The following is a 15,008-nucleotide window of genomic DNA, read 5'->3' on the forward strand; positions in this document are numbered from 1 at the left end:
CCGCGGAATCTCGGTGTTTTTCTCAACGAATGTATTTTAAATAGCCCAAAATGTGAATTCAAGCGACAAAAATGTTTTCTAATTAAATAATTACCCTCGTGGAAGTATCGGACTTACGGCGAACAATGAGGCCAGCGATGTAAACAAGCCGTGGCTCAAGATGAAGGTACATTGTTACAATACTAATAAAAATAATTTCGTCACTGCTAATCGCAAGAATACGATTATGATAAGCGTAGGTGAACAATTACGTAGCAGACAAAGTCCTCTTCAAGACAATTATACTTGAAAATTCCAATACATTGAGCACCTAATGTTGCCGGTGTTCTTCTATCAACGACCGTTGAATCCTTGAATATAAAGGCTTTTTTACTTGGGCTAGAAAAAATCCGATGGTAAATACAGCAAAATCTCGGAATACAAGCCACATCGCACCAACGGGAGTAAGAAATTGTGTTCGCAGAGTGATTAAACATCGTAAATATCTCACAAAGCAGTGATCAACTCTTTTTAACTTCTTCGCGGGCTGACGAATAACAAATGGCGTTTTCGGAGCCTCATTTGTTTAATGCAAATAAAGGAGAAATATGATTGGTCGAGGCGCCTAGCCTCGCGTGCGGGTGCCACTTTCGTACCGACAAAAGCAATACGTCACGAATTTGTCGGTTGCACCGACAATCTGTCGGTAGCGGCGCTTTGTGAATCACATTTCTATCGGTGCTACCGACGATCGTCGGTAGCTACCGACACCGACGATCGTCGGTATCCGTGTACAGAATTCCGCCCCAGGAGAAGTTTTCCTCATGGCGATTCATGCGAATTTCTCCGCTGTTCACGCGGAGGGATTGAAATATTACACAAAAGAGGTGACCTTATGGAAAGCAAAATCCTACAGTTTCCGGCAGCTTATTGAGGACATCCAACTGTTTATGGGCCCTCATGGGCCATTCCAGAGGGCCCATTTCGGGTGATTCAAAAGGCATTCGCAATTCGCGCAAGGTGAACACGCACTTTCCTTTTCGTCCGAGCGAATTTCCCCGCAGTAGCATTTTTAAGCGAAAACATGAGGCCCGTGACTCAACTCGGTCAAACGGAAAAGGCAATCACCCGGCGCTGCGCATGTGTCGTCATCAGACTCCTTATCATCACTCCTAATCGCTCCATTTCTAAAAAACCCTGATGAATAAACATGAAGAAAAGAGGGACGACTTGTGACCTAAATTGAAATACCAAAATCTGTGATGGATTTCGACAATGTTAGCTTCTGTTCAAATTTTATTTCGAAATTCATTTTTTAGGTAATTTAATTTGGCACATTAATTTATCAGGGAAAACGTAGCTTCCACTACGTACGATTTATTTCTTACGCCAATTTATAAGAAAATACCTCAAAGGACACTTCGCAGACGGCATCCACCAATGATACTCCTCCAGTTGACACAAATTGACGATACGATGAGCCTGCTTAGCATTTCCTCATTTTTTTAATTACTCCGAGAATATAGATTTATTTCTTATGTAATTCCAACAATTCCTCACTCAAAACAGTATTTAGAACATAATCACGAATATTAAATAGCGATGAAATTTTGTAAATGATACTCCGATTTTCTTGGTTTTTCCTGGTGTGATTTCAAAAGAAAAACACGGGTTCCGTCGTATCAAAATAGATTCGCATAGTTCTTTCAGAGGAAGCTCATCTCCAGACATTCTAATTAATAAAAAACACTAACTTGAGTTAAAGACGTCGTCGAGTATTCCGCCTCATTGCATCCTGTCGAGTCGTCGTTTTCTCTCGCGCGAAACACAACAGTAAAATCCCAACACTTCCGTGCCATATATTGAGAGGTCCATAAGTAAACTGTTGCTATGTCGCCCAATAATCATATAGTAACGGCTTGTTTATACTTTTGACTTTACGTGATTGTTGCGCATTTGTTGCTTTCACTAAACGAATAAAACCGTAGGTACAAATGCTTTGAGATCTACTTTTCATTTACTCTGATATCGACCACCAAATTTCACAATAGCGATTCAATGAAGACGAGATTATCTAAATAGAGTCACCAGATGTAAGGCTACGCAACATTCCCCATCTTCGGTCACAGTTACGAATTTCCACATCCATTTACGTCGTGTCAGAAATAACAGTTTCTACGAACTCTAGCCATGGCTAACTTGGGATTTCCACCCTCCCGCTCCAAAGCAAAACTGTTCCACGAAAGCGGTGAAGGGAGGAAATGATACAGGGCGGCTGACCTCTCAATCCTTGCCGGAGAATGGCCTCGCCTCCGCAGAGTTTCCTCTCCTTACGGGTATGCCACCCGTTTTGCATTAAAAGTCGGACAGTAGATAACGCAAGTATTCACATTATAAAACCTAGTTGATACTAATTCACATTCACTAAGAAAATCTAATTTATTAAAATATAAAAAGGATAAAGTCCTTCAAAAACACAATAAACTACAAACAGATAACTTTGGAAGGATAGGTATAGGCAGTCACTTATTTTTCGTCCGGTAAAGCATATGGAAAGTGCAACAGAACCTGGTAACTAATTCCCTTACATTATATATAAGCAAACAATACTCGGTTCGATGCACTTGAACACATTAGCGCATACTCTGAAATTTCCTCCTGAACACGAAATGATACAATGTCGGCTGGATTTCGTGCCTCGAATAGCAAAGAATATAATTTCTTAGTAAAGGTAAAAATGCTGACATTTAATAAGTCGTTCGAAATTTAAGATCATATTGATTGAGGAGCAAAATTCAATTAATGAGGGAACGAATAAAAATCGAAAATCACGCACAAATTCACCCATCGCCTACCGGGATCCCACGACTTTAACTCGATAACTGGTGATAATGATAAATATGATATTGTCCACAATTTATAAACCGAGTACTACACGTGTTTCAATTGTTATACAATCATCCTCAGGTACTTATAGAAACTAACTGGTGATCGCCACTGCTGATATTGCAATTTAATGCTTCAGCTGTTTCTAAGATGTTAATTGCTGTTGTTATATTTCTTATTTTACTAAATAAAGCGGAAAGCTCAATAATTGAATCGCAGTATAAGTTATTTTTTATCCTGAAGTCCATAAATTCTACAGCCACATGCAAGCCAACACCACTCCCCAATGTCAGGTTATTCGTGGAACACGCTGGGTACAATGAGGAAGATGTGCCTCGAGGAGGGTGATTTTAAATGCCCCCTTCCCTTTAAACGCCGCGCCGGGCGAGCGCGTCTTCGTCGTCATCCTTCGACCGTTATTCACACACATACACACGGCGCGCGTCGACAGCCTCTCTCGGCGGCAACGATCTCGGATCAGGTGGCGGCGAACACGCAACGGTAAAAGACTATTGCGGAGGGATTGCTACGGGAGAAGAGAGGCGCTCCTTCGAAAGGGTAGACGTCCAAGAGGAACTAAACAGAGCGGCAATCACCATGGCCACGGGTGCCAGGACATCGCGACGGCGCAACAATTGAAACGCGCGAAATGGGACATTTGATCATTCACGGATATTTGGTGCGTTGCTGAGGAACACAAAAACATTGGTTCCAGCGTCACACCCGTTTCCAGAGAAGATTTAGAGAATCTTGTACGTCATATCATATCTGACAGGTCCAGCAATCCTACATACACATGCATGAATTATTCGCGACGATACCTAGCATTCTTCCACAGGATGTTTTGGGACATTGATACTTCCATGAAATGACGCAAAGTTAGTGTGAAAATATACATAAAAACAAAGTCGTCGACTATAGAAGAAATAAAAGAGGTAGAGAGAACGCGAGACTGTGGGAGTGATCCAATCGATGGTATATCCCTGACGGGTGACTCCTCTGGAGTGACAGCATTCCGAGAGACATCTTTGAATCGCTGAACAACAAAGTGAAATTCTTTGAAGTAAGGAAATTTGCATAATTATTTACAGTCCAGAGCAACGAACTAGGAAAGCCCATAAACATGTGTGTCAACATACACACTACATTGGTTTTACAATCCCACAGAAACACGAGTCAAAGTTGAAACTATCAGGGTAGTAGAGTGACAGGCACTTCAAAGAAGAGTCAATGTCTTCCAAATGAATACGATACCTTACGCAATTACAACACAAATTCTGCGACGCTACCCTATGACAATATTGAAATTAAAAGTGACATGGGAGTAAGGGTGATGTGGTATGCCGGCAGCAGCAATTTTATCATACTTTTCCGGTAGATTAGAAGGACGGAGGGAGTACACAAGACGGAACGCCGGAAAGGCCTTTAGGAGAGGCGCCTGTGAAAGATGGAGGGCAATGGGCGTCTGTCAATGCGAGGGATGGGAAGGAGGGACAGAGAGCGACCTTGGCCGTGAATCGCACGCACGGCAGTGTCACGCAGCCCATGATGAATGAACGGTGATCAAGGAGACTCTTGTCGACGTAGGACAACATATAGGAATATCTATTTTTCATCTATCTAGAACGGTGGAGACATCACGCTGTCATCGTCGAATTTAAAAAAAATGAGCAGCGAATTTTCAATAGTGCCCATAGTTAACACTGCGAAAACCGGTAGATATATATTTCGCTGAAGGTAGCTCGCGAAAAAATAATCGTATGAGATGGTTGTACTGAGTTATCCAGTGAACTCGGACTCAACTCCAATTGACTGTCGTAAAAGGCCTAAAAGTTATGTCGCCCACCGCGCATTGCATTGCATTGGGTTTCCTGAGGCCGTCACTCGCGACGCTGATGGTAGATCGAGCCGAATTTCGTCATGGGGAAATAATTAGGACTGAGGACAGAAATTTCTATTCGAGATGATATATATAAAATTTTAAAAATAGATCAATAAAATCCGTGCCTCATCCCTCGGAAACACTCGAATACAAAAATCCTCGAAAGTGGAAACACACAAATACAACAATTTGTTCCCAATGGATCGCTCTGAACTCAACGCCACGCTGCGGACATTTTAGAAAACACAAACCCTGCGGCGAGACGCGCACACGATTGTTTTAATGCCGACATCCAGTATGTCTTCCATTCGCTCGGTGATTGCGAAGATGAAGATTGCACAGCGCATACACTTGGCACTTCAACACCGACGAGACGAGGTATTCTCTCGCAACGAAAGTAGCGAGTAGGCAAGCGAAAATAAAAATAAAGGCACACTCGCAGAATTCAAGAATTCGAAATTAAAAGTACCCGGAACCCTCAAATTTGCCTTCCCATTCTCCAGAACACATTTCCATTTTTGAAGAGTATTGAAGTTGTTGCATTCACTTTCAATAAGTTAAGTTGTCTGTGGAGTAAAAATACACAAATTAGCTGGGAAAATTGTTCCGACGCCGTCGCCCAAAACCATAGTTAACCTGAGCGAAGGCAAATCTCACGTAAAGTGAGAAGTATAAATTCTCTACAACAAGGTTCTATTCTTTTACTAAATTCTTTCTCACTAAATGCTTTTTATTGTGTCCCCATTGATTTTCGAACGAAGACATTCATTGCGCGTTTTCGAACGAGTGTCGAGGAATCGCACGCAGAATTCGAGGATTCCAAGTAGAGAACTGATGACATGCCATAAATAATGAAAATAAGTTTTGCGATCGGCACTCGAGAATTTGATACAGATTACAGAAGTCATAAATTTAAAACAAATTTTTTCTTGAGGTACCATTAGCAAATGCTGCAAACGTTATTAGCCGACATCTTCATCACGACATTCGTCGAGTGATAATGACCCCACCTCTAATTACCAGTAAGAACTACGTATCTTTTAATATCCGATTAGAAAATCTATTTGAACCAATAGAACAGGCGCTTTCAAGGCTTGACTGATCAGCAACATTCCACAAGAATGATATGGGCAATGAAGGCCATCTAAAATGGGGCATCGCCTCACCATGACATCACATCACGTCAGAGGATGAGTGCAGACGCGTTGACATTTGGAGGTGGCTGCTCACGAAGGGCAGGCGGACCCATGGGGGGATTCCACCCACAGCCACTCCAGAAACAAAAAACACACTTTTTCTTCTGTTGTCCATGTCATATCAATCCCTCTTTCATATTTTCAGTTATGCCTTCAGTTGATGATGACCTTAGAAGCATCAAATCATTTGTAACGTATAATTTTCGTTGATATATTTGATTTTGTACGGCTGAAGTCTTATCAGCAGGAGGTGGCGACGCATGTTTGATGGCTGCTAACACGATGTATGCGTAGAGGCATTTTTCAACTAGCCAAAATAATGATAGATTCCCGTTAAGGAGGTAAGAGAGGAATTGTCGAAAGAGCTCTCCATGACCACGGAAAATACTTTTTACACAGAAAATTCTATGAATGAAGGAGAAATACGTAAGATGAAAGCTATTCACGCAAAAAAGATGACGAGGCGTCAGAATGGAATTCAAGCGTTGTATATTCGTCATTCGCATGCAATAGTTGGAGATGGAGGAGAGAGCCTCAACAACTAGAGGAAATCTAGTAGACTAGAAGGCTGCATGAATTGAATAAATACATGAGATCTTCTCCACCACAAGCTGAATGACACTATGAATACAACACGAGTCTAGGTATTTCGCGACTAAAATCACTCGAGATACCCAGCAACAGCCCCAAGCCATCGACCAGTACGTTCAAGTTCATGACCTCTGTAAACGGCGAGAGAGATGGAGAGGTCGGTGGAAGCACGACGCCAGAGAGCATCATCCGAGTGATAGCCGAGGAGAGGAGGGGGACGGTGCATCATATTGCAGGCGAGAGGGAGGAGGATGCTTGGCAACGTGGTCCACAGCGGGGAAGCTGAGAGAGAGAGAGAAGCGGAGGAGATGGAGACTTCAACGCTCGAAGAGCACACGACGGAGACTTAAACGCCCGCTCGAGGGGAGATTCCGCAATTAACCAACCACTCCACTCGACACTAAGGAATGCCGGTCGCTGCGCACGGGAGCAGTCGAAGCCAGGCTGAAGCGTACCGAACATAGCCGAATCCCATGCATTGTTATAGATGGGAAAATGTGAAATGATCCTTAGAAAGGATAGAGCATTTACAGGTGGAAATATTATCGTCTACGGTCCAAGTAATTTATCTTTCAAATCGCAACCTCATCTGAATCATATGATCAAAGGAAAAAAAGGTTAACTTTGCGCGATTTTCCAAATATCTGAAAGGAGCGCAATTCTAGGGGCCCTGCTCGAGAAGGCTGGCTAGGGAGCTACACAGAATTCAGTGCAATAAAAATGAGCGCTTGATCCATGCTTGAGCAATTAAAGAAATCAGAGAGCAACTAGTGGAATTAGAATAACACATGTTGAAGTGGAAATTTAAAAGGATGGCAAACGAGCGTTTTCCCGAAACCCACAGAATTTGAGAAATAATGGAATCAGAACAAAATCAGATTGAGAGAATAAAATAAAAGCAAAGAGGAGGGTACGTACGGCCATATCCAGCATATGGATACGGAATCACGAATCCTTCGACGGTTCCCAGTCGCGTATGAGAAATGAGGAGGGTGTAGGAATAGATGGAAAGGTCATTCATCATCTTAAACAGTCATCGAACCTAAAATTGGTTTTCCGCAACTCTCCACTCAACTCTACCGAAAGCTGATCTTTATAAACCTACATCATCCTATCGCATGAAATACTCCGTCACATTTTCTTGGTGCCTATGAAGAAGAAAAGCTTCAAAGACAGTAGAGGGAATGACCGCGAACAGGGGAATTTGGGGATTCGAAAACTTCATGGAGCATTCAAAAACTCATAATGATGATGAAAATTCTGATGAAATATTCACAGTAAATAATCCACCGATACGACTCCAACAATGCCACTGATGGAATCAGATAAATCAAATGTCACCAAAGGTTGGCTGGGTGGGATGGTGTTCACGGATGCTATTGATCGCGTGGGCAGAATCGCTCGTTCCTTCTAATTACAACCCCGCAATACCCACGGCCGAGTCGGGGCGGGAGGGAAGACTCGCGGAGAGGGCACATGCATCGGAGTGCAAGAACAGTTATATGAGTGGAGGGCGAGTGATGCTCTCGTGGCGGGCGGTCGCCCTGGGGCACATTGAGGGCAAGGCGAGCACTGGAATGTCGCGTGGAGCGCCCTCCAGATGGAAGCACGTCTCCCCAGCACATCCCACAAGTACCACCTCCCGGCGTATTGAGCTGCAGAACTCATCCGCCCACGAAAAACTTTCAACGCCGAACACAGAAACACAAATGACGATAGATTTTTACAGGATAAAAAGCACTCCATTAGCCCCTGAGTGGAATTCTGAAACTCGGAGAAAAGTGCTTCGGCTTTCTCCCAGAATTCATTTTCTGTTAACTCGTGGCGGTATTCTGTAACTCAACGGAAATTCTCTTTAATAGCTAACGCCTCAATCTCTTTCTCGTGTAATAAAGAATTCCGTCTAGAGGAAGGAGCTCCACGAAGAGCTTTTCTCCGGCGCTTTAAGTTACAGAGTACCACCCCTGAGACAAGTCCCTTCGAGCAACAAGATGGGTACGCCTCAGAGGGGAATCGAGAAAACCACATTCTAAGTTTTAGGGAATCCCTAAAAACCTTGTGACGCAGTTGCGATTTTCCAGCAATGGCCACGCTTCAATAAACTCTGATGTCTGTTACGAAGGGCATATTCTATCTATCCTCGACATTGAAGTTGCTTCAAGATAACAGTATGCGGTGCGCATCTGATCATCCGACTGCGTCGAACTGTTTCGGAATGTTTCACAGAAATCCCAAACAGACAGCTACAAATCGTTCAGGTTATTCAATATCATGTCACAAAAACCCCTATGAGAAATATGACCTATGTTGACATGTTTATAATAAAAAAGAGAAACCTCACAATTTATTTTTCTATAATATTATTATCTGTATCTTATTTGCATTTAACAGCAAAGTTGATTTCTTCATACAACTTCTATTGTGGTCTGAAAAATCCCAACATTCGATCGGAAGTCATCAACCCTAGTCACTGGTAATTCAATTCGGGGCGGCTGGTATTTTGCCGGTATGTCCTGTAGAATGCTCTCCAAATTGAAACTTCAGCTGAATGCTCAATTCAGGGTTTTGATAGCATCATATTATTAAGAAATTTAATCTTCCAGAGTGAATGTGTTCTTAATACTCCATAACGTCAGCGATAACAATTTTCAAAACGTAAAAAGATCCGAACAAGGGAAGGGAAGCTGAAGTTTCGATTTGGAGAGCATTCGGCACGACATACCGACAAAATACGAGCCGCCCTGAATTGAATCCCGCTGCACCATCCTCCCCCTCTTAAAGCCTATCACTTCTATATTACGAAGCGAGAGAGACTAATGATAGGGCGATCGCCATTTCGACGGATGCTATTCCCCGCATCCTCCCCTATCGGAGGAACACTCATGAGGGTGAGAGCCCCTTCCCCCCAAAAAAGCGCGCTGCGAACAGGAAAATGAACGGCAAGCACACAAATTGCCGGCCTCGGTGGTTAAGTATTCGCCCGCCAAACCGAGGGTCGCGGTTTCAAGTCCCACCGAGGTAGGTCTCCCCTATCCATGGCATGGATGATCGTGTGCGTTTAATTGTTAAGTAAGTTGAAAACTCGATATAAAAGATCAATGGTGCTGTTTCCGGTGGTACAGGAATAAATAAATAAATACATAAAGGACACCCTCTCAGGATCCTAAGAATTTCAAGAGTCAAGTTTTTTTTAATAAAAATTACATAAACCAGAATTTAGACATTTCTTTAAAAAGATTCCGGGGCGAAAGAATCTAATCACTAGTTTAAATGCAACTAAAAATTACCACAATGCAAATCGCCTCAAAGGGCGAGTGGCGGTGGGTGTTAGGACAACAAGAGCCGTTTACACCAATAAAACGGAAATGCTCAAACGTAGTTTTCCGCCTCGCATTTATTGAAGTAATTTATTGTTCTGGGGAAAAACTAATGCCTACATACCACATACCTATCCGTTCGGCAAAATGTCTCTCTTAATTTCTCCACCAGACCAGCTACCAGAGTGTAATTAATCCAACCACCTCTTCAGCGTGGTTAACAGTGCGTTTAAACGCACTGCGGGGACAAATGGCACAACAAATGAATACTGTTTAAGGATCAGACTAACCTTTCCTGCGTAAGAGACGGAGAAGGGTAAGACGGGCAACTAGTTAGCGTAAGTCACACTAAAATTGGAAAAACTAAACCTAACCGACGACAAAACAGTTTGATCACACAGAATCATATTTTTTCCTTTAATTTTCTAGATTATGCAGTTTTTGCTGCATTTTAAGTTGTCTTATCATTTTTTGTTCGATTTTACATTTTTTTTAACAGTTTCCTCATTTTTTTCTTCAGCAATTACATTATTGTTTTCTTTTTGGTTTTACCTTTTTTTTCCAAAAATTAGATTGTCTGCAGTGGCTGAAGGCTAGCTGCAAGGACAATAACTCAGATCATTGCATGCAAACAATAATTTTAGGAATCAAAGATAGGAAAAAAATTGGAAATACCGAATTAATATTTCTTGTGGAAGTGATGTAGCTCATGAAGTGTTGATGATGGACTACGTAATACAATAAGTTATCTTTAAAAGTGCCTTTTTTAAACCTCTAATTATACCTGTGCAGTCAAACTCTTTCTGTCCTTCTCCCTTCCCTCCGCAAAGCGGTATAAATAAAGGTTTAAAAGAGGATAATTGTACTTTGATAATGACACAAAATGTCAAAACCGGTGTAGGTCAACATTACAATTGCATGGAATTTTATTACCGTCTATCATTCTCACCCCATGAAAATTATAGTATTCTTGTGAATGTGCCGTAATCGAAGTTTAGATCAGATGCATGAGTGATTCATTGTGGATTGCCCGTTCCAGAGAACTCCTCATAGTATGGTGGCTGACTTTTCGTCTTTTGTTTTCTTACAGCGGCTAGCGGTTTGATGTGCTACAAGTGCAGCGAGATGGCGCGCCCGCCCAGCAACCGCACGGAGACGACGCCGCCCTGCTCGAGGTTCGATCCCTACGCCCCCGAGTTCCAGGTCGAGTGCGCAGACTCAACCTTCTGCATGAAGAAGACCTTTGAGCTCGTGCTGCAAAACGGACGTGAGTAACAACACTACGATAACGGCAAAGACAGAGGATGATTGTCCAGTTGGGTGGGGCGTAGTAACGAGTGCTTACGGGACTCAACAAATTGGCTCCTTAAATCTAACCTCTAATCCAAGTTTTATTTGAATTCATAACAATATCAATGAAATCGAAATTATCAATTACCAACCCCAGCTTGAAACCAACCTCCTCCTAACCCCCACATTAACAAACATAGTATATATAAACCTTCCCCCACGATACATTGTTTTGTATTTCATATTGGTGTATTAGCCGAAAGCGGTAATCAAATAGAAAAAAAATTATAAATTTGTGGAAGAAACAAAGCGTCTTTCATCATTGACAATATTGATTGTTGTAAACAGGTATTTCTCTTATTGGACCGATTTTTTTCTGTCCTTCGTAACGTGATGACAAGCCATGAATGTTACAATAAAGAGAATTCACTGATGCATTGTCACGCACTGCGTATTCAAATGGGTTTACAGCAGTCACCACTTGCGTCGCTGATAATCACAGCGATCCGAATTACTCGGGCGCACAAAGTGGCAACATAAATCAAGTTCCCTAGGGATGGACAGGATCCTCCACACAGACACCACCACAATAGTAGATTAAACGATAGGCCGCTCGTTCCCGATCATTTCGATATTTTTATTGCTCTTTGTGGTGTTCGCTTCAAGTGATCTAATAATGCATACTACTCATTTCTTTGTGGGTTGCATGAATTTAAATATTTTTTGTTAGATTTAATCGATGACTTCTCATCATTTTCCATTATTTCAATTATCAAGAATTGCCAACTGCTAAATATGTAATTATCAACTTTTCCGGGCAAAAAATGAGGAAGATTACATCATACTCGCCATTACATTACAAGTAACAGTTCAACCACATTGATCTAACTCTACCTTAACTCATACAATTACCAAGGACTATAGAGAAATTAATGCAACGGACGTCAGAAATACAATACTACAATAGTAAATTAAAAGCTAATGGAAAATTTTCTCAAATAATTCAATTTCACTTTCAATATTTAGTGGCTAGATTCAAGAAAATATTTAGCAAAGGAGGAGCTTGGATTCTCTGAAACGCTGACTTAATCCAACCTGTTCTCTAATTGGTCCAAAAATTTGTTCTACTACTGGTCTGCTAATAATATGTTACACAAGCGCCAGATTAAGCCTGAAAAAAAATCTGTAATACGATTATAACTTACTTCCGGATCAGAAGTTCATAGAAAACCCTGAGCACTGCTCAAATCCATATCTTCAAAAGGAAAAAGAAAATTCCCGAGGGTGTAGCGTAGAAAGATTTGCAGATGGAAGGTCATACGAATGTCCGAGTTAACTTCTCTCCGCTCAAGGTCTCCAATATCGACCAATTAATAATAGGGCCCAAGTAATCGAGCGACGCACCGCGACGATTAAGCAGGCAGACCAGAGGTGCATTAGAGGCTAATGGGAGGGGGGCTACTAGTTCATCATACGAAGAGAATCTAAAAATTCCACGCTTAATTCTCAGAGAGGCAAGTGTGACAGTCAATTCAGCGAGAGCCAAGAGAAGTCAATTGTGGAAGCATTCGAAATGTGGTGCTACCGAAGAATGAAGAAGATAAAATGGATCGATCGAGTAAGCCATGAGAAGTGCGAAGAAAGGTGGGAGAAAAGAGAAGCCTCCTAAAATAATTAAGGACAAGACGGGACAACTCGGCCACGTAATGAGACATGATGGCCTGATGAAAACAATCGAAGGAGGACAAGTGGAAGGGAAGAAGGGTAAGGGACGGCCCCGAAGGTGTTGCAGATTATAATGGATGTAAAAGAGAAGACATAGGTCGCTATGAAAAGGCAAGTGGATATGGCAGAGCGGAATGGAGAGCTGCGTCAAACCAATCTTAGGATTGTTGACTTATGATGATGAATTCATAGTAAAACGAAGAAACATTCGACGAGCGTACAATAGAACACGGAGGAATCGACAGAACTTGAACTAATCAAACCAAGAGGGAACGGATGGATTCCAAATATTTAGATGATGCCGTGTGGCACCTAATTAAAAATAGATGCATGACCAGGCGTTGATAGCATATCTAGCTTTTTTTGAGTTGCGTAAAATAAAGATGAATATAAGCCAATATTATCAATTATGCTCACGAGATTACGTTAAGATTTCCACTGATAAAAATATACGGTTTGTTGGCCACTTTAAACACATATATTAGCACCTAACCATACCAAATACAATGGTGACACCAATATCATTAAGCGGTTCGAAAAATTGTGTCAACACTACCAAAACCATATTTGATAGTTGTAAATTACAAGATATCTAAGTTCTCCACATTAACATTCATGACAAGGAAAAGGATCGACTCATTGCATTTATTCAACTTGCATTTTTATTAGATCATAAAAAAAATTTAAATGTATTCTACACATGATAAGAACCCTACAGCAAAGCCACTGTTGTACGCTCAACTTTCCTTCAATCTGATGTCTGTGATTAATTTAAGAAGAGTGATTTAATATGCGGAACGGGGAACCACGTTAAGGTGACGTGAGATGACGTCAAGTGACGAATGAGAGACGAGGTCGAACACAGTTTCACACAAGATCATTGAAGATATAATTAACTGATTTAAAAGTAAGAAAAAGTATTTTTTTTGCTACACCGAATGAGGCCTGTGACAAGATAAAACATCAACACGGCAAGAAAAAAAATTCACCGCGATAACGATAAAACAAGTAGCTACAAGTAAAGAGACATAATTGCGTAGCTAGACATCCGCATTTAATGTTCACATTCCAGTATTCTTCTCAGGACTTCAATGCCTTTGGAATATGTAACACATACATCTTTCTAAGAATATTTTCCCTCAAGGCAAAAAAATTATTAGCTATCACCTGTAAATAGAGTGAATTTGTTTTAATAAACGCAAAACTTATAGATAATACTTTTAAGTCCAGACTTATCGTTCGCAAAAACAGTCGCACAAAACAGTCACTCCTAAATCAATTGCTTAGACGTTGGTCTCAAAGAAAAGTTGCGAATTACCCCTCCATTATACTGAACGTCAAAATTAATAACCAACGTGAAAAACATTAGTTCCGGTGAGTTCCGGTGGAGTTCGGTAGAGAGGCTTACTGTCCGCACATAAACTATGGAGACTCAAGTTTGAACGCTTATAAAAACCAAACCCTTGAAGATATTTTTTTAATATTGGTACCATGATAATCACAGGATTTCGCTCATAAAAGCAAAAAAAAAAAACTATTGGTTGCTTACCACGAAAAAGCAAAGTAAATCGTAAATAACCACTTCTTCAGATTGATGAGGGGGGAGGCGGGTGGTGGATAACGTGACATTCTCCCCATGCTCAGAAGCCGATAGCTAGCTCTATTTCTTCTGAGCAGGGATGGCAAGTGAAACGAAACGAAAATGATTCATTTCGACCCGGAGCGAAACGAAAATACGAGGCCTAGGTTTAGTTTCGTTCACGCACGAAATTTAAATCACCAAGAAGTTTAGTTTCGACCCGGGACGAAACTTTACTCCCGGGAATTAAACTAAATTAATCGAAACTCCACTACTCATACTTATGTTTCGATCCCAGAAGTTGAGTGGAGGGGAATAACAGCGAATAGTTTCCACTCATCACGTTTGACATACGTGTAGAGTGGTAAAAACATTGGGCTTAAAAATCGAATGGCCACTTTGCGTTGACCGTTCTCCTATTTAGTGGTTAAAAATATGAGTCACCCTTGCATCTAATGGCGGTAGGCCGTACATCTACTGCATTCAACCATACTTCGTACTCGGTGTGCGGGTCGAAACTAAACTGTTCGAAGGTGAAGAACGTGGTCCCTCCGGTGCGAAAT

General features: G+C 41.5%; 2 protein-coding genes across 3 annotated transcripts in view; one reads left to right on the plus strand and one right to left on the minus strand.

The window, feature by feature from the left end:
* Positions 1-15,008, minus strand: part of LOC124156514 (rabankyrin-5) — a 141,000-nt gene that overhangs the window by 110,413 nt on the left and 15,579 nt on the right. The window contains exon 1 of one of the 2 annotated variants that reach the window (XM_046531097.1): positions 1,734-1,853. The exons of the other annotated variant lie outside the window; for it this stretch is intronic. Within the exon in view, the coding sequence (XP_046387053.1) occupies positions 1,734-1,838 (105 nt within the window). The 5' untranslated portion in view covers positions 1,839-1,853. Of the gene's footprint in view, positions 1-1,733; positions 1,854-15,008 lie in introns of those variants that run through there. 2 annotated transcript variants of the gene reach the window in all.
* LOC124156515 overlaps positions 1-15,008 on the plus strand; it is a 100,071-nt gene that overhangs the window by 81,072 nt on the left and 3,991 nt on the right. The window contains exon 2 of the mRNA XM_046531098.1: positions 10,942-11,118. Within this exon, the coding sequence (XP_046387054.1) occupies positions 10,942-11,118 (177 nt within the window). The remainder of the gene's footprint in view (positions 1-10,941; positions 11,119-15,008) is intronic.

Source organism: Ischnura elegans, chromosome 3 (assembly GCF_921293095.1).
Source record: "Ischnura elegans chromosome 3, ioIscEleg1.1, whole genome shotgun sequence".
In the NCBI taxonomy this organism is placed as follows: Eukaryota; Metazoa; Arthropoda; class Insecta; order Odonata; family Coenagrionidae; genus Ischnura; species Ischnura elegans.